Genomic DNA, 23,604 nt, shown 5'->3' on the forward strand with positions numbered 1-23,604 from the left:
GAATCCCCGCTGGGGCAGATATTTGTATGAATAATACGAATGTTTGTTACGAATACGAAGGTGTTAATTAAATAACTGAAAACCTCAGACACCCCAAGAATATTTTTTCATTTTAAGTTAGTTGATTGCATTTATTTTTGAATCCCTTCATTATTTTAAAAGATATTCGAGTGTTTTGCTAACTCAGTAATTCTTCTTCATTTCTAACTCTACACTCATGATTTGTCGGTGTATTTGTCAATTGCGCTTTGACGTTTTTAGAAAAAAATCACACAGTCACAGGAAACCGGCCAGTACTAAATTATCAAAATAGTATGCAACCTGATAAAACATTTAATTGGCGCCTGTTGCAGTCGTAACTTTTAGAATGGGCACAGTAAAAAAGGGATTTAAAAACACAAATACAACCTAATTTAAAACATAGTGTAATCAATTCTACTCTCGATTCTGAGCAAACTACTTTCTGGTTTTTAGTTATTTAATTAACACCTTGTATCGAGTTGCCTTACGTGGTAAGATTGCTAGGATGCAGTTGGCGCTGGCCCCTTCACCCTGCTAAGCAGCGTGTAGTTCATCACAAGGTGAAGGTCACAGAGTCTTTAGGTTACAGAGAGCGCCGAAAGGTCTTTGACCCCCTCTGATAGCACCAGCCGGTGGCCACGCTGCATTGACTGCAATCCTTTCCTTTACCGTATTGAGAAGTAAGAATATGAAAACTCTGAATCATTAAATCGTGAAAGCAGTTGCTTGAGCAGGACGTCCTAAGCTAAGCGCTTAGAAAATTGCTTGATAGGCTTTGCAAATTAACTCGGCAATAGTTGCAGCTGTCTAACATATGCTGGCTTATGTCCAAGATGAGGTGGATGGTTGTAAATATACATGTAATCAATTCATGTCAATAAAACAAATAATACAATTAAAAACCTGCCAAGTGCGAGTCGGACTCACGCACGAAGGGCTATCTATGCAACATTAGACATTAGCAAAAAAACAAGTTTTTTTTTTTTATTCTACTGGTTGGCAAACGAGCTAGTGGGTCTCCTGATGGTAAGAGATCACCACCGCCCATAAACATCTGCAATAACCCTGGTATTGCAGATGCGTTGCCAACCTAGAGGCCTAAGATGGAATACCTCAAGTGCCAGTAATTTCACCGGCTGTCTTACTCTCCACGCCAAAACACAACAATGCAAGCACTGCTGCTTCACGGCAGGATTAGCGAGCAAGATGGTGGTAGCAATCCGGGCGGACCATGCACAAGGTCCTACCACCTGCAAAATGTTTGTTGTATGGGAGCCCCCCCTTAAATATTTTTTTATTGTAATATCATTCTTTATTTTTTAAATTTATTATACAAGTAAAGACTCTGTGAATATTTGTAGCGTCTACCTGTCGCCGTTATTAATATCAAGCAAAAAACGGCAAAACAATCACGTTTGCTGTATGGGAGCCGCCCTTAAATATTTATTTTATTTCTGTTTTTAGTTTTTGTTTATAGCAGCCACAGTAATACATAATCTGTGAAAATTTCAAGTGTCTAACTATTACGACTCAAGAGATAGAGCCCTGTGACAGACAGACAGCCTGTCACCCTGGCAGTTTGGCACCTTTGGATACGGAACCCTAATAAACAGTTTTTAACTTAAGAAAAGCAAAGCCTATGCTTGGTTCGCATAGGTAGTTTCATTCATGCATTCATTGTAATACAAACTAGACTACTGTATTTAAATACAGAAATGTAATGTTTAGATAGTTTAATGGGGGGATTTTAATATTTAAGACACTAATTGACGTTGTTTTATTATATTTAGTTAAATACTTATCCAAACCTAGTACAGTCAAACTCAAAGTATTAATTGTGTGCCACAGGAGAAATATAGAGGTTGTCATAAGTTATAGCTACCTTGTATTTTTTTTCTCTGTGTATCTGTTTTCTGTATCGCTTACTATTTCTGATTTACAATAAAGAGTTTGTATTGTATTGTATTGTATTATCTACGTGTCTCTGTAACATGTCAAACTAGTAGGATCTAGAAATAATAATAATATTAATTGAATATTAATAATGTCTGAATTGAAAAATCTAGAAACCCAACTATTATCATTAATTAAATAAATTGTTTTCTTTATCGGTTACTATCTCTGGTGTACAATAAAGAGCTCTTTGTATTGTATTGTAAAAAATATATTTCAACTTAATCTGTTTTTAATTAGTGGCACATTTAAATTTATTTATGTCAAAAAAAGCAATATGATAAAAAAAACATTCCACACTTAAAAAGAGCTTTAAGCCTAGTCAAAAAGCCCCCCTCTCGAGCAGTCCCTGGCGCAAAGGTACCCATTAAGCTGGCCGCGTTACCACACTGAATGGCGGTGGACAATCTTTGCACCAGATCAGAACCTCTTTCCTTAATTCTACGTCCCAGTCCCACTGTGTAATTGATTTTATATTTACAATTGGTGACCTATTAAATAAATAATAAAATATATATGATATTTCATGGGACACTTGACGCCAATTGACCTAGTCCCATACTAAGCAAAGCTTGTACCTACTGCGGATACTAGGCAACGGATAAACACACTTATATAGATAAATACTACTTAGATACCTATTAAACATCCAATATTTACACTATTATTCATAGAAATATCTGCCCCGGCCGGGAATGGAACCGGGACCTCAAGCTTCGTAGTCAGGTTCTCTAACCACTTAGCCATCCGGTCGTCCCATAAATAACCATTCCCCGGATAAAAAACTATTTTTTGCTCTTCTCAGGATCTCCCTCTCTCTCCTTCTCAGTAATCTTTAATTACTTTTATTGTGAAAGCGGAACGAACTAACAAACGAACTGACATTCACATGTATATACTGATAAGAATTAATCAATTTTAAGTTGTTAAACATTGACTCTGAGATAATAACAAGATTACAGCCGAGAAAAAAAATCTCACACACAATATTGACTTAGTTCGACAAACCAGTAATCAATTTTATAGCCTACACAACAAAATATCTCACGTAATCGATGTTCAGCACCGTGTGTCTATAGGTACCGCTAAGTTCCGGGCGTTAACCTCGGCAAAAACTAAGCGCAATTCAACTGCAGATGCTGCAGTGCTATTTTACACCATGGTAAATGAATAGTTTTTACCTGAACCTGTACCAGTTCAATTGAAATCTAGGTTGTTTACTGAACTACTTTGGCTATTTTTTAAATTTAAATCATGTGCTTCGTATACGTCGTATGTAGACACATCTGTGCAAATTTTTACGTCTTTAGATAGCACTTGTTAGTTTGGGATTTATTGCTGTGTACTTCCCGATATAGTTTGAATATTAGGTCTAAAAGGTTGCCTGTGCATTTCCGAGTAACCAGCCAACCTAATTTTATTGAAATCCAGATGTTTTAGGTAATGTGACAAACATCAAACAGACTGTCTTTTGCATTTATAATAGTAGGATGCAGATTTTTTTACTGTTCTTCTTACCCCTCATTAGGTAGGGTCATAAGGTTCGCAGAAGAGTTTTCATCTGTTTCTTCTTCGGCTTCTTCCAGCTCTTCTAAGTCAAGAAGTTGTACAATGATCATCATCATTCATCATCATGTCAGCCGAAGACGTCACTGCTGGACATAGGCCTCCCCCAGGCTCTCCACTCAAACGGTTTGTTGCTTTTCGCATCCACCGCGATCCCGCGATCTTAACCAGGTCGTCGCTCCATCTTGTTGGAGGTCTACGACAGCTCGTTCTCCGGTCCGACGCTATTCGAGAACATTTTGACGGCCATCGTCTCCGTTCGAGCAATGTGCCCAACAACACACAACACACAATGTTGAATGATGATGATGATGTTGTTGTACAATGATTACAATTGCGGCAATTTTTTTTGTCAGTCATTGTAATCATCAGTATTTCGAGGCATTCAGTAACGTCAGTCAGTATTTACAAATCGTTCAACATCTTTATTGGCTTTCATTGATACTTCCTTTTAACACTTCACATAAATCATCATCATCACCATTATTTCTCACCTTTCAATCACCGGCATCGCAGCATCGTCGTCTGTGCATCCTATGCGAGAAGCAAAAAACAGTAAACTTGTGCTTTCCGCGTTCCATTCAGTGCAAACGGCAAAAACCGTGATGTGGAGGAACCATTCCGTTTTATTGTTTACGCTTAATTTGATTTTCTTGGTTAAAAATGTTGTTAAGATATAAAGCAACATTGAAACAAACTAATTAATAACCTAACCAACAAAAATTTGGGAAAACCCCGACATTGTCATTTCAAAGTTCAATATTTTGATAAAACATGTCTAAGAACCGGTTTACTAATGTTTCGGCGAAAATTATTTAGCAATTTATTAGCTCCCAAACCCATGTTTTTATTTAGGTGAAATGTTATTTTCCAACTCAACGTTTCGCACTGATATCATTTCCCAACTAATTATTTGATAAATTATTATTATTTATGCAAATTATTACCTGGATTTTTTTGAAGACGTCATTTATGTTTTCATCAAATGTATTGATGGGCATACCTTAATGGCATCCAACCTACTTTCCTAGTGGCAGTTATCCTGGCTGCTATAAAAAAAAACCTGACATTCTCTGCTCCGAACCGGCTCGCTCGCTTGCACAAATCAAATTGAAGTAAGACTTTGCAATATAAAAATTAGCCAAATAAAAAAAACTTCGGCGAAAGGTTGATTACTAAGTGAAATTTGGCCAAACATACTTCGCCGAAAAGGCAGTACACACTAAGCACCATTGCTAAAGAACCTGCTTTCAAATAAAAAAAGCATTCAAATCGGTTCACCCGTTTAAGAGTTACGGTGCCACAGACAGACACACATAGCGGTCAAACTTATAAAACCCTCTTTTTGCGTCGGGGGTTAAAAATCAGGTCGCTTTAGGAATTTGCCAAAGAAAATAAAGCATTTAGAACAGTAAAACACCAAACACTAAAAATTTTTGCTCTTTTAGACCAAGTTCCTGCACTCCAACTTCTGATTGGAAAATGTGGTGCTCTTTACCTTTAGGAAATGCCTTTTTGAATATCTCCTATATTTCATTTATAATTATTATTATATAACTTAGTAAAGCCATGGAAGAGGCCTATTCCAGCAGTGGACTGCGTAGGCTGATGATGATGATGATGATGATAACTTAGTTATATTGTATAGTTATGTGGAATTTATATTTATTGGAACTTATATCGCGTTGATATTGAATGTAATGCTATAAATTTCCGTTAATAAATAAATAGTACATACTTCTTATTGTAGTACTTTAGATATAGATATATTGTGTAAATTCTTAAAATACAACATGGGATACGTATTACTTGTAGGAAATATCTCAAATTATCTTAAAATCGTTGCCGCCTGCTCTAATCATTAACGATTAGCAGCCATAATAATAATGTAACACATCACGCTTTCAATTACTTTTACAGTCGATAGTTCCATGCTCAATACTAATACCTAATCAAAAACCAAATCCGTATCCATAATTAAAAAACGCTCGCGTCCAGTTTTTCGACTTTCGATTTTAATTCAAATGTAGAATTATGTTAAGATGCTATCAAACGGTTACGTCTAAACAAGTTTTTATGTTTCGTAACCTACGTTTCTTTAGAATCAATTTCTTTAGTTCGCATTGAAAAGTGAAATAAAGTAAATGACTTGATATTTGAAATAAGTGCTATTGAACTTGGAACTACTTTTTCCGTCCAAATTACTGTCGTATTGTCACCTGATTTGTTGAAAGGAGGTCAAGTTAATGATCTCGCCAAAAATAAATGTTTACCAAAATAACAAGATTGCTTTAAAGAAAGATATGTTTCAGATATTTGGAGAAATTTAGAGCTAATAAAATGAAAAATATTATCGAATTGATAACCGAAATGGTTTACAGAATAAATTGTTGTCAGAGAATTGAACGATACAACCAAATCATCAATAACAACAGTGCTTATAATAAATTGAATTATATGAAATGAAACAAGGAAGTAGTAAAATGAAGTTCTAGTTTAAATCGAAATAATGGTAACAAGTTTTATGACAATAATAATTAGAGTTTAATGGCGTTAAAATGGTATAATGCTTAGTAAAATACGAGTATGGCTAAAAACTTAAATTACAGTTAACTTTCTTGGTTTTCACAATATCATCCGAACTTTAAAGAAACAAAAAAGTTAAGAAAAAGTAAGTGAAAATCTAAGGTAGCAACAATTGTATCATACTGAACCAAACAAAATCAATTATCGGTCGACATCTTTGAGTCGTTACATCATAGGGCATCGAACGCATAGCAGCGGTAAGCACCTCGCATGACGCAGTGTATACAAGTTATGTGTGCCAAAGAACAAATCTACAATAAAATATTCAGCATGCTAGCCATAAACCAATTTGGAAGACATTTTACCTAAAATAATTTAATTAAACTCTACTGAATTAATTATTAATCTTAATGATCTTATTGACGACCTTAAAGTTGAAGTAAGTAAAGTTAACGATGGTGAGAAAAACTTTCTCAGATTCATTTAAATCAGACACGATTAAGAAAATCTTATGCATGCCAGTAATTCGATGAAAACGCATTGAAACTGGTTAAGATACCATAGATCAATGGAAGCACAGACAGATAGCAAAACAGATGAAGTTATTATAGTTAGACAAATATTTTGTCTCGTTAGTTAATAAAAAAATGACAACAAAGCTCTAGGATTGTTTGATCAACTGAATCCATTATCTTTCAATAGTCTGCGATGTAATGCAAATTCAATGCAAGTTCTTGAATGGCTTAAGTCTGAAAAGAGTAGGTAAATAAAATTTGACAAAGTCCACTTCCAATAAGATGTAGGTAAGTAAACAACAGCAATCGCCCTTAATTTTAATTAACTGTAGAACTCATTAAATCCTCATAAATATAAACTGTTATCAATTAGCCAATATCTACTCAGAACTTTAGTTTATAATTTCTTATTACTTATTTTATTTAAAATTAAATTTTTAAAATTGGCTCGTTTTCTTTGTATGTTTACTTCTCATGCAAATTTTTATCATCCAGTGAGTTGCAAGTATACGTTTGAAAGCAAAGTAAAATATAAAGTACCAGCAAAAAAACTTGCAGTAGAAAAACATAGCTAACTGCTAAGCTATCGCATCAAGATCTCAATCTAAAGCTAACGGTCGCCACTGGAGTCGTAGAAATCGAAACCCGCGTAGGTCATGCGCGAGCGACCGGTCCGCGCAGAAGCGACCTTGGAGAAATCACATTATGTAAACATTATAGAAAGCAAGTTTAAGGGAAGCGATACCCATATGAAACTGAACTCGGAGAGTTCGATGACATGTGCAGGTGTGGTTTCATTATCATTTTAAATGACAACAAAATAGATTACTCACGTCTGAAATCGAGTTTAGCTCGACATTATCAATATTATCATCATCATCATCATCAGCCTATAGCAGTCCACTGCTGGACATAGGCCTCCCCCAAAGAGCGCCATTGCGCCCTGTCCTCGGCTAGACGCATCCAGCTTCTACCAGCAGCCTTTCGCAGATCGTCACTCCACCTGGCCGGAGGGCGTCATACACTACGTTTGCCAAGACGCGTTCTCCACTCAAGAGCTCGTTTACTCCAGCGGTTGTCGGTTCTGCGACAGATATGACCAGCCCACGGCCACTTCAACTTGCTAATTCTCTGAGCTATGTCGATGTCGGTGACCTTAGCTCGACATGTCACGGGCTAATCGTTAACCCTTCTTCTGGGAGCATCGCGACTCGGCGGCTGCTGCTACAACCGCACTAGCATCATCATCAGCCTCCCCTTAGAACGCTACAATGGGCGTTTTTCAATTAGCCGGCCCGGCACCGGCACACCACCGGCGCCGGGGCTTCCTTTTTCCACTGCGCCGGTGTCAATGCCGGTTTACGCCCGGTGAGTGGTACAGTACTGACACGGACTTCAGCACAATTCATATACGACATGCAGTTTTGCCGGGCCGGCACCAAGTGGGAAACTTGCTACCGGTAAGTGAAAAAGCGCACCGTACATTTTCATACATTTTGGCTTCCCCGGCACCGGCACGGCGCCAGCGTCGGCATCGGTGCCGGTGCCGTGCCGGCTAATGGAACCCGCCCAATGTATGACAACTCGCCACTTTGCATTCAGGTGGTTCGCAACTATCACGACATCGTCAGTCCATCTAGTGGGAGGCCTGCCAACATTATGTCTTCTGGTTCGTGGTTACTACTCGAGGACTTTTCTCCCTCAACTGTTTTATGTAGGTGTGGCTTAAGTTTTGATAAAGTAACTCAGTAACATTGCAGCATTATGAAATAAACTAGCTTTTAGCAGCTTCGAAATATGTTACGAATACTCGTATAGTATTTATGATTATTGGTGTATATTATATTTTAATAGATTTAAAGACCAGGTGGCGAGCTGGTTAAAGAACCTGATAATGAAGCTTAAGGTCCCGAGGTCGGACCCTGGTCACGGCAGATAATTTTGAATGAATAATATGAAGTATTTATAAATATTTAAGTGCATTTCGCACCTTGAGAATAAAACAGTCATTAATTAAACATCATTTGTCACCTCGCAAAAATAACACTATTAAACATTTTAACGCATGGTTTAATTTTGCGAGCTGACATATTTCGTTTAGTGACGGCAAAGGTTTGATTCTCAAGGTGCAATTTATCCCTTGCCTAGTACCTATTATAGGAAACCTGCACATACCTGCAAAGAAATTTAATGAAATATAAGAAGTTTCCAATACACACTAGACCTGCGTGGACACTACGGCCTAAGCCCTCTCAGTCTAAGTGGAAGCCTGTGTCCTAAAGTGGGACTTATGTAGGCCAAGATGATGTACAGGGATTGAAATATACTTAAAGGAGGAGGACTTTTAGGGTTGCTTCCTTGTGAAGAGTAAATAATCTTCACAAGATATTTACGCAACTTTCTTAAACTAGGTTCAAATAGATCAGTCGTTAAATCTGTGACGGAGTCGTGTGGAGTCACAAGTCAAGCTCAGGTTAAGCTGAGTTAGCAAATGACTCATTATTGTAATACTGGTGGATTACTATTAAAGTTAACGATCACTTAATGTTTTTAATGGTTTTTTGTAGTTTATCCACACGTATGATGTTACTGTTTAATTTTACAGTTAGGTCAAAAATAAGGTCTCTTTTTTATTGTTCACACACTAGTTCATGCTCGTAGCTTAGTATTTATTCTGGTGTAACTCAGAAGAGATTTTAATTATTTTTTTGTTATTTTGCTATTTGCTTCTGGTCTACTTGTAAAAGCGCCCCTACACAAATCTTCAACCTTTTAGGTTTATGCTGAGCATTGAAGAGTTAGTCAGAACTATTTTAGTATTTTCAAAAGCTGTCTTTATCTCGCGTCCTTGTTCTCGTGAAATAATAGAAAATTGACTATTTCTTATCCATGAATATCCTTTTATCAAACCTTTGTGGTATCTTAGGTACGTGATTTTTAAATTTGAAGTCTTTGGTTACATTGGACTGATCTGTGCATTATCTATATCTCAATCAATCACATTATTTTATTACAAATAACAAATTTCCAAGTCAAATTTCTTCACTACCTACTGTAAAAGAAATGCCACCAATCACCTTAGTTTAACAGGTGGTGATCTAAAGCCAGTTCAGATTAGAAACTTAATGATCAGTAATTATGATCCAATGATTATTCAGAGTTACGTCAGTCCTGTTAAACTTGAACTCGCGCACGTCGCTTTCATTCACACTTTCAGTTGTAATGAATTTTGATTGTTTGTTATGCTTGTTTTGCAAAACAATACTGAATTCGTTGTTTTTATCACGCTTTTGATTATTCACTCTAGACAATACCTTTACAGGTATTAATAATATGGTATTGCTATTTTCCTTTAGGTATCTTTAGAATCTTTGAATACGGGTTGGTATTAAAATGCAACAGGTTCATTATTTTCTAAACTATACCGGATTATGCAGTTATATCTATTAAATACTTTTCAATTTACTTCTATAAATTTTAAATTTCATTTACTGGAATTCCATTAATGAACACAAACAGATATGATCAATATAACTGTTTGGTAAATAATTAGGTATAGTAAAGGTGCTAAGCGTGACAAGTTACTTCACGAATAACGTGTCTGTTACGTGCATGCGAACTTGTTCATTTAGACTTTACAATAATTTAATTTAATGTTATATTGTATTTGTATTTCCAATTAAATCTAAATCAAAATAATTTTATGTGGGTACCTATTTTAATGGATCTCTTTTATGCCTAAATATTCAAGGCAATTGAAGTTTGTAACACGGGCGCCTACGAAGTATATCTTTTACAAAAGATTTTTAATTATACTTATAATTAAATGATTGCTGCTCACGTCATTAACTTTATCATTATTCTGATAGATTCTATATAAAGCCCTTACTTTCATCTGTCTTCATTTCCACTCACTATTTCGTTACAATTCGGTGTCACTATGCTAAACACCTTGTTAAAACTTTAATGATACCAGTACAAAAGTATTGCTCTCTTAATAATCTTGAATGTAAAACGTGAGAACATACCCGTCACGCCAATTTTACTTTTACTTCATGCAAAACACCAATAGCGTAATTATAAAAATCAACTTTACTAATAGCTTTCTAAATTGTATCCACATCCAATTCAGCGTTGGGTGTTTTAAAATCTTAAATGTTTCATCTACCGGGCTTGTGATCAGTAGATTCTACAATAACTTATTTTTATGTAACACATTTTAACTATTTTATGCACCACAGAAAATCAAATACCGAAAACACAAAGGAAGAAATGGAGAGGTGTAATTTCAACCCAACACCACACGGGTAAACACAAAATAAAACGTAATTATATTATATTATTAGAAATTTCAAAACAAGTTACAGAAAAAAAGTAACACGTTATTTTATAGCTGAACAATATGATCTCTAGAAAGCCCTTGAAAGTCATTCCTGGCCTGGTTCCAGAGCTATAATAAAGTACGCTATAAAATGCTATCTAGATATTGATAAGCGGTATTGAGCTGTGAGTGATGGGTCGTTGTACTCTGGTGATACTCATCAGACCTTGATTCTTCTTTGTTTCCGTTATACTACGTTTAGTTGCATAGAGCTACAATACGAAAGTTTTTGAAGGGCTTATTATAATTTAGGAATCTAGACTATTATGAACTTTTACGTGAAGCGATCTATTGTTAAACCTAGACTTATACTAGGGCACACTTGTGTACATGAAAACTCACATACCAAGGTGATAGAGGGGGCTACAGTAGGAAAACTCTGCATACGGGGCGTTCTACAATAGTAGTTGCTTGATGTTATGTAACGTATAAGATTTTAAGAAAGCCTATGCTTCTTCACGAGAAGCCCGTACAAGGATTTCTGGACACGGTATTTTCATTATGCATTTTTGGAAAAAAAAAACTTTCTACAGCTATTTGTTTTTAGCTTTTTATTAGCAATATGCTTCCTCCACGAGATCTAAAATTAAGTTTTGGCGCACAAAGTCACAGAAAGTTCAAGTTTACTCTTGATGATGTTATCGAATTAAACTATAAACTTTTGAATGTTTCACTTGTTGTTTCTTTAATTAAATACAAACACTAGTATAAAATGTAAGAGATAATATTAAATGCGCGCCGGAAAATAACGAACAATGGACACGAATCAAGATCGCAACACAGATTTTGCAGGCTTACTTTCAAATCATCCGTCAAAATCATTACTTAGTTTTCTATCGTTATTCTCGCATCAGGGTTAGAATTTTCTTCTATTTGTTCGTTTATTGCTTCATCTAATAATAGGTTAGTACATCTTGGCTTAGTTGTTACATTACAAGTGTTGAATGGGATCCAAATTATTTTTTTGTATGAACGGATAACGTAAATTTTACTCTTAATACTTGCGCATTGTCTCCAGTAAACTGAATGTTAACTGTTAGTTTCACCTATATCAAGTCAATTTTTTACTTGACCAGCGATTGAATCTTACATTGCCGTCGGTTATACATTACAGTACTACACTTTTTTAAGATTTATACACTAAAATACCATCATTCTCATTTTTGCACGCTTTTACTTAGCTTCACCTCGTATACCGCGTTTATTTTTACTATAACCATAAACTCTAAGGGTAGTTATAAAGGTTCTAATAAGATTTTTTATTAAAAAAAAATCCCTAATAAAGAAAATGTACATGCAATGCCCACTGCTGAACAAAGGCCTCCGCTTTAGAACACCACAATGAACGGACAACTCGCCACTTACATCTACCGGTTACCCGCAACTCTCTTGATATTTTTATTCCATCCAGTGGGAGGCCTACCTACGCTTCATCTTCCGGTTCTTAGTCGTCTTTCGAGGACCTTTCTCCCCAACTGAACTATTCTTCGAGAGATGTGACCAACTCATTGCCGTTTCAAATTGCAATTGCATTCCAAGCTATTTTCGGTGACTTTAGTTTTTGCACTTGGTTAATTATTCATAATAAACCTTTGTACCCGACTGCCCAAAGGACGGTTACTAAAACTTAAACTAAAAATTACACAAAGTCACATCAAGCCGTGGTGGCCTAGTGGTTTGACCTATCGCCTCTCAAGCAGAGGGTCGTGGGTTCAAACCCCGGCTCTTACCTCTTAGTTTTTCGAAATTCATGTGCGGAATTACATTTGAATTTTACCACGAGCTTTGCGGTGAAGGAAAACATCATGAGGAAACCTGCACAAACCTGCGAAGCAATTCAATGGTGTGTGTGAAGTTCCCAATCCGCACTGGGCCCGCGTGGGAACTATGGCCCAAGCCTTCTTGTTCTGAAAGGAGGCCTGTGCCCAGCAGTGGGACGTATATAGGCTGGGATGATGATGACATTTTAGATGCGTTTTTCTCGAAGTGAACTGTCTGTCTTCATCTGTCAGTGTTCTTGCGGTATTTTATCTTTGATCCATCTACACGCCACTAGTATTATGGGAGTTATGAGAACCTCTCTGTCAGCTTCAATGCGATCATCGCGATAATGAATGATTGACTCTAGGGTTCCAACTACAATGTGATCATCATGTGAATTTACAGTTTGATGGACTTTACGAATTGGTATAATTTAGTTTTCTTTATCTACTTCTTGTTGCATTGCTCTTTTATTCCTATTTCATTAGTAATCTCAGTTATGTGCAACTTTGCTCATCTAAACCATTTAATATATTCCTGGGATAATCAAAATTATTTATAGATTTCACAAAACTTCTCAGGTAATAATTTTTACTTTGTTTTATACAGTTTTTTTTTTGCTAACTACAAGCAACGAAAATGACCAACATTCGTGAAAAAGTAATTTTGAATAACTGACAGTGAATCCTTGTAAGTTAATTAAAATAAATTTATATTTACTTAATCTTTCATGATCTGCCTTTTCTAATATTCACTTAACTAACTTTTTTGCAGAACTCTTCAGTGTATGGATATAATCTAATCACTGATTTACACTTAACTGCTAATGTGATCTTTGTTCCTTTTGTTCATAGAGTTAGATGCTTTTCCAGGTAAGATGACGTAATTTGTCGCTACCTCGGCAATTTGACCCAATCGTGAGAAATCATCAAAGTCATAATTCATTTTAAAACCATCATCTGTAACGATTGTATCATTTTAATAAACTTTGAGATTTTCTGAGTCATCAATTATAATTAAAAGTACAAATTTTACTCTTTGTTTGTTCTTATACTTTCTATGTATGGAACCTTTAATTAATACCTTTTTAAGTCTAGTGATGAGTTATTACAGAAGTAGGCGTGCGGCTTTCTAAGAGAAACAATCTATATGTTATAATTAAAAGGAAAAGTAAGGTAGGTACGGATGATCAAAGTTCATCACGATAGTTAATATAGCGAGTTTTTATTACCTTCAAACACTGTTTGTAAGGAAATAACTTTTATTTACGTAGAAATATGCATAAATTTATTGTTTCCCACTTTAATTTCGAAACTACTGCGCCAAAGTATATTTCTTCTTTAGGGCTTGATTTTAAAAACACAAGTAATACCATTGGTCTAAAAATTTACATCTATAGCTTCAGCGATTTCTTTTTACATCATCATTATCATCATCCCAGCCTATATACGTCCCACTGCTGGGCACAGGCCTCCTCTCAGATCAAGGGGGCTTGGGCCATAGTTCCCACGCGGGCCCAGTGCGGATTTGGAACTTCGCACGCACCATTGAATCGCTTCGCAGGTTTGTGCAGGTTTCCTCACGATGTTTTCCTTCACCGCAAAGCTCGTGGTAAATTTCAAATGTAATTCCGCACATGAATTTCGAAAAACTCAGAGGTGCGAGCCGGGGTTCGAACCCACGACCCTCTGCTTGAGAGGCGATAGGTCAAACCACTAGGCCACCACGGCTTCTTTTTACATACATACATTATATTTCTTTCCCTATTCCTTCCCTTAAGGGTTGATTTTTTAAAATCCGTCCTTAATACTTGATGAAAAATATAAAAAAACCATGACAAAACTAAAACTATACAGGGAGTCTTTGACTATGGAGCTTTAAAACCAGGATTCAATTCTACTCGCATAACAGAGCTACTTTTGTTCTGCTACTTTTAAAAAATATGACCACTGTCCTTTTTTTAGGGCTCCGGAGCCAAAATGGCAAAAATGGAACCCTTATAGTTTCGTCATGTCTGTCTGTCGGTCCGTCCGTCCGCGGCTTTGCTCAGGGACTATCAATGCTAGAAAGCTGTAATTTTGTCCTGATATATATGTAAACTTTTCCGACAAAATGGTACAGTAAGGTAAAAATCTATTTTTTTTTATATGGGTCCCATGAACGTTATGGGGGTGATTTTTTTTTCTCATCCAACCCTATAGTGTGGGGTATCGTTGGATAGGTATTTTAAAATTGTTAAGGGATTTGCTAAAATTATTTTTCGATTAATTGTTTTTTTTTTGCGAAATATTCAACCTTAAAGTGCAAATTTTCATTAAAATGAGCGTCCCGCTAACTCTAAAATCTAAACCGGTGGGTAGAAAAATTTGAAAAAATTTATGATAATTGGAAGTATATCAATCTTTCAAGGAAAACTATAACGGCTAAGTTTGCTTGAGAATTATTAGTAGTTTTAGGCCGCCTTGCAGGAAAAAATAAATCTAGATTTAGTAGTTAATCCAGGCTTAAGCTTGACAGTTCGTTACAATTTGACACTAGTAAACTGAGCTTAACGCTAACTAGAGATTTATGTGTTTACTTGCAAGTGGGCCTTACTCTTAAATAGCAGCCTAAGGTATAAAATATACCTAATCTACAAAATCCTTATAAAAATATTACTTATTTTTTTCGTTATGGCTACGTAACCCTATTTTGGGCGTGTTCGACACGCTCTTGGCTGGTTTTTTTTCATACAAATTAAATGTAATTTTCAATGTATGCGATACAATACTACATTGACGGCAGATTGATATTCAATTCAATTCTTGAAAGTATAGCTCCATCGATACTTCGATGATTCCGCCAATGTCGAGGTTGGAAACACTATCGGTTAGCCGTTGTTCGGTAACATTGATAAATGTTTGTCTTGGAGATGTCAAATAAACGTCAAAAATTATTTCAAGGCCCCCGTACCAAGAGACAGCGATAACACCGCTATGTCCGATACACTGATTTAACAATAACACTTTGAAGATCAATAAATTTTCAAAATGTTGCAAAACAAAAATAGCTTAGTTTTGTGAGTAGAACCAAACCTTGAATTTAAAGCCGCGTGTTTAAAGACACCCTGTATATAAACTAAACTAATATTACAAAATAAAAATATCGTCGTAAATTTTAGTTGTTAAATAACTTGATAAATAACACCCCTCTTTTTGCGTCGGGGGTTAAAAAGCTCTGCGCGAATTTGCAAACTCCTAAGCTCAGTTGTATGGGTACTGTGTCGACATGTCAGTCAGTTAGTTATTTAGTCAGGTTCTTCTCTGATATTTACTTGTTATAATGGATCGTTGACAAACTGAAATCTCATTGCGTAAGCATTACTCAGGCAGGAGCACAAAAAGGTCTTTATAAAATAGAAAGTATCCAAATTGCTAGATAAAATTTTTAACGATCCTAAAATTGTGGATAAAATGTACAAGTATCAAATCGATTACGGTAGGCTAGCTGCCACGCAATTAGATAGTAATCGAAAATTACGTTTAGAAAAAGTAACTCCACCAATTAATCATAAAATTAAAAGAAAAACATTATGTAAGCAATGATATTTTGTCAATTAGATTTGTGTCCAATTCAAGCTTTTGATCGAATTCTTGTTGCTTTTATGTTTTGTTTGGCAATTAAAAAATCTACCGTGAAGTAGCTCACGTTTCAAAAAAATCTATAAAATTATGGCTGTAGAAGATATTTGAAATGATGTTCAACCTATAAATAAAACTATTTGTTAAATACGTAAATGAAACAACCGTGACTTAAGAGAGCATTTTGGAGAAAACGAAATTGAAACCAAACAGTGATGACATGACGACAATGCAAAACGGCGATTGCGCATCCCATAGCTAAATCTGTAATGAAGCCATTTGTTTATTGAGGGTTAGGAAACTGTCGATGGGAAATCCGCCATAACTGATGACAACATCGGATTTGTCGCAGCAACGACTGCCTAGACATTTCAATGTTCATTGCCTTTGTTTCAAACCACTGTGTGTAGCAAGTAACTCGGCCGCGCAATGAACAGAGAAATCGATCACTAGTCACTAGTCTTGTTAAAGCTGTTAACATCAACGATTTGTTTACTTGCGCAAAGTAACGCTCCGGTTCTAAAAGTCCCTTAGCCTTAATCTGTTACACCGCCATTGTCAACTCAAACTTTAAGAACATAAGACATGCTATTCTAACAAAAGTAAAGAGGCTTTTGTTTTTTGTAAGTTTTTTTTAAATAAGTAATTAGGTGACGTTTTTGTTTATTTTAAGTGAATATTTGAAATATTTTGCGGTGAATTTGTCAAGCTGTTGAGAAAGGTCTCTTTTTTAACAGTAATTAAATCATTACTTAAGATAGATACTGAGATAATAACCTAACATTTGTAAATCACAGTGACGTTAAAAATCGAATGCTAGCTGATCTTTGGAAAGATTTATGTATCATTAAAAATTACATCATAACAGTGACAACACATACGCTGTCACAGGACCGATGAACAGTGGAGTAGACGAGTATTCGAATGCAGACCACGGACGGGAAAACGTAGTGAGGCGTCCTGAGGCGCGGTGGACGGACGACCTTAAGAGGGTCGCTGGCAGCGGATGGATGCGAGGGGCTGAAGACAGAGTGTGGTGGCGCGCCATGGAAGAGGCCTATGTCCAGCAGTGGACTGCTGTGGGCTGATGATGATGATGATGATGATGATGATGAACGTTTTACGGCTTCAACAAACAATTCAGATTCCTGAAAGACATTTTCCGTAGTAATTTTTTGTCTAACCAAGACAGATAGCTTACTAACGTTATTTATGTGATATGATAACCGCGTCCAGATGTATTATGACATAGGGAGGGACTAATAAAAGCAAGGACAAAAAGTAAATCAGTGCCCGAGTGACAATAGTTATTGAGACAATGGGGTTTATTCCCATCCTATCACAATTGAAACGGGTCCGAATAGTTGCGAAATGTTTTCACACAACGTGTAGAATGGTCTATTCTAATGTCGCGGGATATATCAGTGTATTTGGTTATTGTAGCTATGGGAGAATCTTGATTGATATATTGGGTGGGATTGAGAAAGAAGGTTAGACGTATGTACTTCCTTCCGCTGGCGTTCGTGTCGTCATAGTGTGTTGTATGTTTTTATATGTTTTAGTTTTTAAATGGGTCCCACTGAAAAACAGCGTTGCGGCTTGCCGTAACACTATGCTGAGTGGGGTCCACTTTATACTATTCGATGTTATTTTTATTTTTTCCATCTAATGTATTTTTATGTGTATCGAATATGTGTAAATAAATGTTTCTCTCTCTCTCTCTCTCTCTCTCTCTCTCTCTCTCTCTCTCTCTTTTAAATGTAACTTAAAGGGCGTTAAGATTCATTCTGAACAGTAAACAAAGTGTTTTTAAAATAATGAAAATTACGAACGACAGTTGTTGTCTAAAAAACTGTTTTCCCGCGAGGTTTTTTTTTGCTAGTTTTAGTTCAGTGAAATAGTTTTTAGTAAAGAAATTGTTCAAGAGATATTAATTGGTAACTTGTTATTTTATTACACAATGTTTTGTTTTAGACTATCACGGTCATTACTAATTTTAAAATAATCCAAATAATGATTTAATAATTTCGAAATATCGAGCTTCTCTAAAATCAAGGTACGCGGAACAAAACCCGAATTTTTAATCATAAAAAATTGTTTTTTTTATGCATTTATTTTTTCACTTACTGCTATTTTTACCTTACCTTAACTTACAACCAGCTGCCAGGGCTGCCTTACCCAAGTGGAACGCTGCCAAAGTGTCAACTGATTTTATGTCCAGTTCGGCCTGAAGCTCTATGGATGGTAGACAAAGTTAACTATTTTATGTACTGTAAGCTCAATAATAATATTACTTTTGTTTTATATTTCACTCCGGCCAAATTTCCATATCCAGAGCAAATCAATAGAAAAGTGGAAACCAATAGTTATAGAGTAAAATTAAAGCTAACTTAAATATTTTGTTTCAGGTTGTAGTTTCTACCCTGTGGGCGAATACCTAAAGTTCGTACGGATACCGGAGAACCTTGAAGTTGGAGATGAAGTCCTAAAAGTCGAAGTACATCCGAGGTGAGTTTATTTTTGAGGCTAAAGTATCGTTCGAAAAATTCGATGTATCAAATGATGTGATAGAAACACTGTAAAATACTACAATATACTAATAAACTAATACAAGTCCGTCGCGCCGATTTTGCGTGAAGGAGTAACAAATATCCACACACACATGCACGCACGCACATACTCACAAACCTTTGCATCTATAATATTAGTAGGACTTACAATGAGATCTTTAGTATTATCGGTTCAAGATGTAAGTGGGCCAATCAACTATTTTACCCACTCTTTGGGCGTCTCCTGCGTTACCAAAATTGACTCTGGCGTTACCAAAAAATAGTACCAACAAGATATTTCACGGTTTAATAGGTTGAAGTTACGTAGGATGGCATGTATTCATGTACACCATCTATTAAGTTACAGAAAAAACATGTTTACTTACAAAAGTGTCGGTAAAAAAGTTGATTGGCCCAAGTAAATTGACAGAGAGTCTAAATTCACGACCTTTATGCATTATCGCCATATTTTCCGTGCATTTTGAAAGTTTCCAACGTAGTATAAAAAGCTTTTTCTAACGTTACCTGAAACATGAATTTATCTACCGGACACCATTGTTACAAATTGTCAGCTACTACCATGTCGAGGACATGGATTAGAATATTTCTCAATACAAAGGCAATCCAAAACACATTAGGTCAGCAATAACTTAGGATGGACAAAACAAATCGGTCACGGATCTGCACGGACTTACGCAACTGCCACAATTCCTCATCCTATTGCATCATAGCTCTTGGGAACTCGTGTGTTAAGTCCAAAGTTGTACGTTTAAAGTTACGAGAGTCCTTTGTCTTCTAAAAGAATCGCGATATAGGGATTATCATCTTTGCAATTCATACTTTAACTTACGCAATTGAAGACTTTTTTTATTCTTACTTCTATAGGCGGTCAGTCTAGTTGACTAAGTGACTTATTTCGCTTTGTTTGTTTATTTGTTGATGTCGAATCTCGCAATTAGAATTTCACTCTTTTGGATTAGATTGGATCTTTTTGCTGTAATAAATGGAATTCATTTAGATCTATCTACATTATCTAAACATTAAATAATATTCTTCAATTTAGTTGCAACTTATTAACACTAATTTATTTTATTGAATTAGGCATTATAAACTTTGCTTGCCTGCAACCTTATGATAGCTACTTCTATTTATGCAACAAATTTCTGAAAAAGTATCCGATTCACTACCGTAATGACACATACTATCTTACTACCTATCTATACAATCTTACTTAATATTAATATTGTTGTGCCTTGTGTAGTGTTAGTTGTGGTTACTAATGTTTTGGCGAAAATTATTTAGCAAATTATTAACTCCCAAACTATTTAACCCATATTTTTATTTAGGCGAAATTTCATTTCCCAACTCAACATTTCGCACTGATATCATTTCCGACTAATGATTTGATAAATGATTATTATGCAATTATTACCTGGGATGTTTTTAAGATGTCATTTGTGGTTTTCGTCAAATGCGTTGATTGGCATTCCTTAATTAGCAAGCAAACAAGCAAGCAAGCAATGTTTTTTTTTCCGTTCTGTTACAAAAAAAACCTAACATCGAAGGCTAAAGGCGGAAGCTACGCTACGCTTCGCTCCCGCCTTAGCCTTCTGAACCTAACCTATCCAAGTCGCTTCTGCCTAGTTCTCGTCTTGCTCGCTCGCTTCGCTCGCTCACCGCCACATAATTTAAAATTTATTCATTTTATTATATATCATGACTGAACTACCTTATGTGTAAAAATTGGCCAAATGTTATTTGACTATTTGTTATTTTCCTTAGCCAATCATTTGCTACATAATTGTTTGCCACATAAAAGTGTGATGAAGTAAAATTTGCAATATAAAAATGTTGCGTAATAAGAAAAATGCGAAGCAAAGTTATGCCAAGGATTGGTTTGCCAAATGAAACTTCGGCGAAAGGTTGGTTGCTAAGTGAAATTTGGCAAAAAAATATTTCGCCGAAAAAGGCAGTACAACCGTTAGTTGTCTATTGCTGTGTCGTTAAATAAATGTATTTATTTCTTTTCTTTTTAAATTTACTAAAACCTATTTGGTATGCTGGTTTTTAAATTTAAGTAATCCATATTTTTTATTTATTTTTCATTAGCTCCGCGCGGTTAGAATATTAAAAAAACCGGCCAAGAGCATGTAAAAGCCGTGGTGGCCTAGTGGTTTGACCTATCGCCTCTCAAGCAGAGGGTCGTGGGTTCAAACCCCGGCTCGCACCTCTGAGTTTTTCGGAATTCATGTGCGGAATCACATTTGAAATTTACCACGAGCTTTGCGGTGAAGGAAAACATCGTGAGGAAACCTGCACAAACCTGCGAAGTAATTCAATGGTGCGTGTGAAGTTCCCAATCCGCACTGGGCCCGCGTGGGAACTATGGCCCAAGCCCTCTTGTTCTGAGAGGAGGCCTGTGCCCAGCAGTGGGACGTATATAGGCTGGGATGATGATGAAGAGCATGTCGGACATATCCAAAATAGGGTTCCGTAACGTATTACGAAAAAATATATATTTTTCCAAGGATTTCGTATTTTATACGGAGTCTTCCAAGTTTAGGTATATTTTATACCTTAGGCTGCTATTTACTCTTAAACTAATAATAATTCTCAAGAAAACTTAGCCGTTATAGTTTTCCTTGAAAGTTTAATATATTTACTACCATTCTGAATAATACGCTCGATATTAATGAAAATTTGCACTTTAAAGTTGAATATTTTGCAAACAAATCACTCAATCGAATGTAGCAACCAAATCAAATCGTTGTAGCAACCTCCTATTGATTTTAAAAGACCTATCCAACGATACCCCACACTACAAGGTTGGATGAGAAAAAAAAATCACCCCCATTTTACGTCTATTTTTATTGTACCATTTTGTCGCCATAGTTGATATACATATTCGTGCAAAATTACAGCTTTCTTGCATCGATAGTCCCTGAGCAAAGCCGCGGACGGAAAGACAGACAGACATGGCGTAACTATAAGGGTTCCGTTTTTGCCATTTTGGCTCCGGAACCATAAAAATTAGCCGTTCTCAACCCTTTGAAATTTCTCTCAAAGTCGTACAATCGAACCATTTGATTCCTGACCCACCATAGAACTTTCTCATAGTGAGTGTCATAATGAATTCCTTATCAAGGAATACGATGTCACTATAACTTTTTCTAGGAAAAGGTTTCACAGTGGACCACGATTCAGTTGGTTTGATAATACTCCAGTCGTTTCTAAAGACAGAAATGACCCTGTGAGAGTTCAGCATTTCCCTTTAAGTACGCAACCCTAAAATCGTGCATACAATTCTCGTAATACTATCAGTTGCAATGCTATTAAACTTGTATGTTACATGAGCTTAGCTCGTGAAGAAGTTGTAAGGAATCTTCGCAAAAAACTGATTATAAGGAGTGGTACAACATGCAACGATGCCGACTGTCTTTAACAGGTTCGCGTTAAAAAAATATAATGATATCGCGTAAGGATAAATCAACATTTGAGTAATTTTAGCGTATCGTAAGAAGAAGCACTTACACCAAGCGCTTTACGGTGAAAGAAAACATTGTTATTAAACCAGTACAATAGATTTCATATTTCTACACTTAGTGCAGTTTTAGGTGGTAGGACCTTGTGCAAGGTCTGCCCGGATTGCTACCACCATCTTGCTCGCTAATCCTGCCGTGAAGCAGCAGAGCTTGCACTGTTGTGTTTCGGCGTGGAGAGTAAGACAGCCGGTGAAATTACTGGCACTTGAGGTATCCCATCTTAGGCCCCTAGGTTACGCATCTGCAATACCCCTGGTGTTGCAGATGTTTATGGGCGGTGGTGATCTCTTACCATCAGGAGACCCACTTGCTCGTTTTCCACCCAGTCGAATAAAAAAAATGTGGTTAAGATTATGAGATTTTACGTGATCCCATAACCATTTCTTCGGGATTAATGTAAATGTAGCCATTGTAGTATTCCAGAGGTCCAGGTATGCATCTAAAAAAAATGATCCAAATCTGAATAACCATTAGGAGCAACAAACCCCGACTGTGAATCGAACCTGGGACCTCAGCGTCAAAGTCTAGAAGTTTTTATTTAACTTTCCCTGTTTGTTTTAGATCAAATCATGCAAATTCACTTTTAGAAGTCGGATTGAATTGAAATTCGGTGCACAATTAGGCTAAGAGAATTAAAATTTTAGAAGAATTAATTTCCAGCAGGCTGGAAATCGTTTTAATACCTTCATTAGATCCAAAATTAGTGTAATCCAAGTTTGCCCCTTACCTTATAGGTTGCATGACAATTTAAGTACAGTCAGCAAAAAAGCTTGTATTTTTTATTTTTAACAGAAACTTAAGATTTAGCTGCCGACAGGGAAGTTGGAAAACTGACGGCTCTCCACTTTTGCCCAGCCGTGGGACATAGAAAATGGCTAAATAACAAAACAGAAACTTATAACTCATTATCTAACAACTCCATCACTCCATAGTTATACAGTAGTCATAAATACTCGTATCTATTAATTACTAAATCATGTTTACTTCTACTTTTGCGGTTACATTCTCCAGCGAGCGTAATCACACGCAGAACTTAACCATTCCCGTTCAACCGCTTTAATTAAAGTCATAGATTCGTCATACATACATACATACATAATAATCACGCCTCTTTCCCGTAGGGGTAGGCAGAGACCACTTCTTTCCACTTGCTACGATCCTTACATACTT

General features: G+C 36.1%; 1 protein-coding gene across 1 annotated transcript in view; it reads left to right on the forward strand.

Moving 5' to 3' along the window:
* Nucleotides 1–7,852: 7,852 nt before the first annotated feature.
* Nucleotides 7,853–23,604, forward strand: part of LOC141434449 (cadherin-89D-like) — a 96,182-nt gene continuing 80,430 nt past the window's right edge. The window contains exons 1-2 of the mRNA XM_074096870.1: nt 7,853–7,949; nt 18,752–18,851. Of these exons, the coding sequence (XP_073952971.1) occupies nt 7,853–7,949; nt 18,752–18,851 (197 nt within the window). The remainder of the gene's footprint in view (nt 7,950–18,751; nt 18,852–23,604) is intronic.

Source organism: Choristoneura fumiferana, chromosome 13, assembly GCF_025370935.1.
Source record: "Choristoneura fumiferana chromosome 13, NRCan_CFum_1, whole genome shotgun sequence".
In the NCBI taxonomy this organism is placed as follows: Eukaryota; Metazoa; Arthropoda; class Insecta; order Lepidoptera; family Tortricidae; genus Choristoneura; species Choristoneura fumiferana.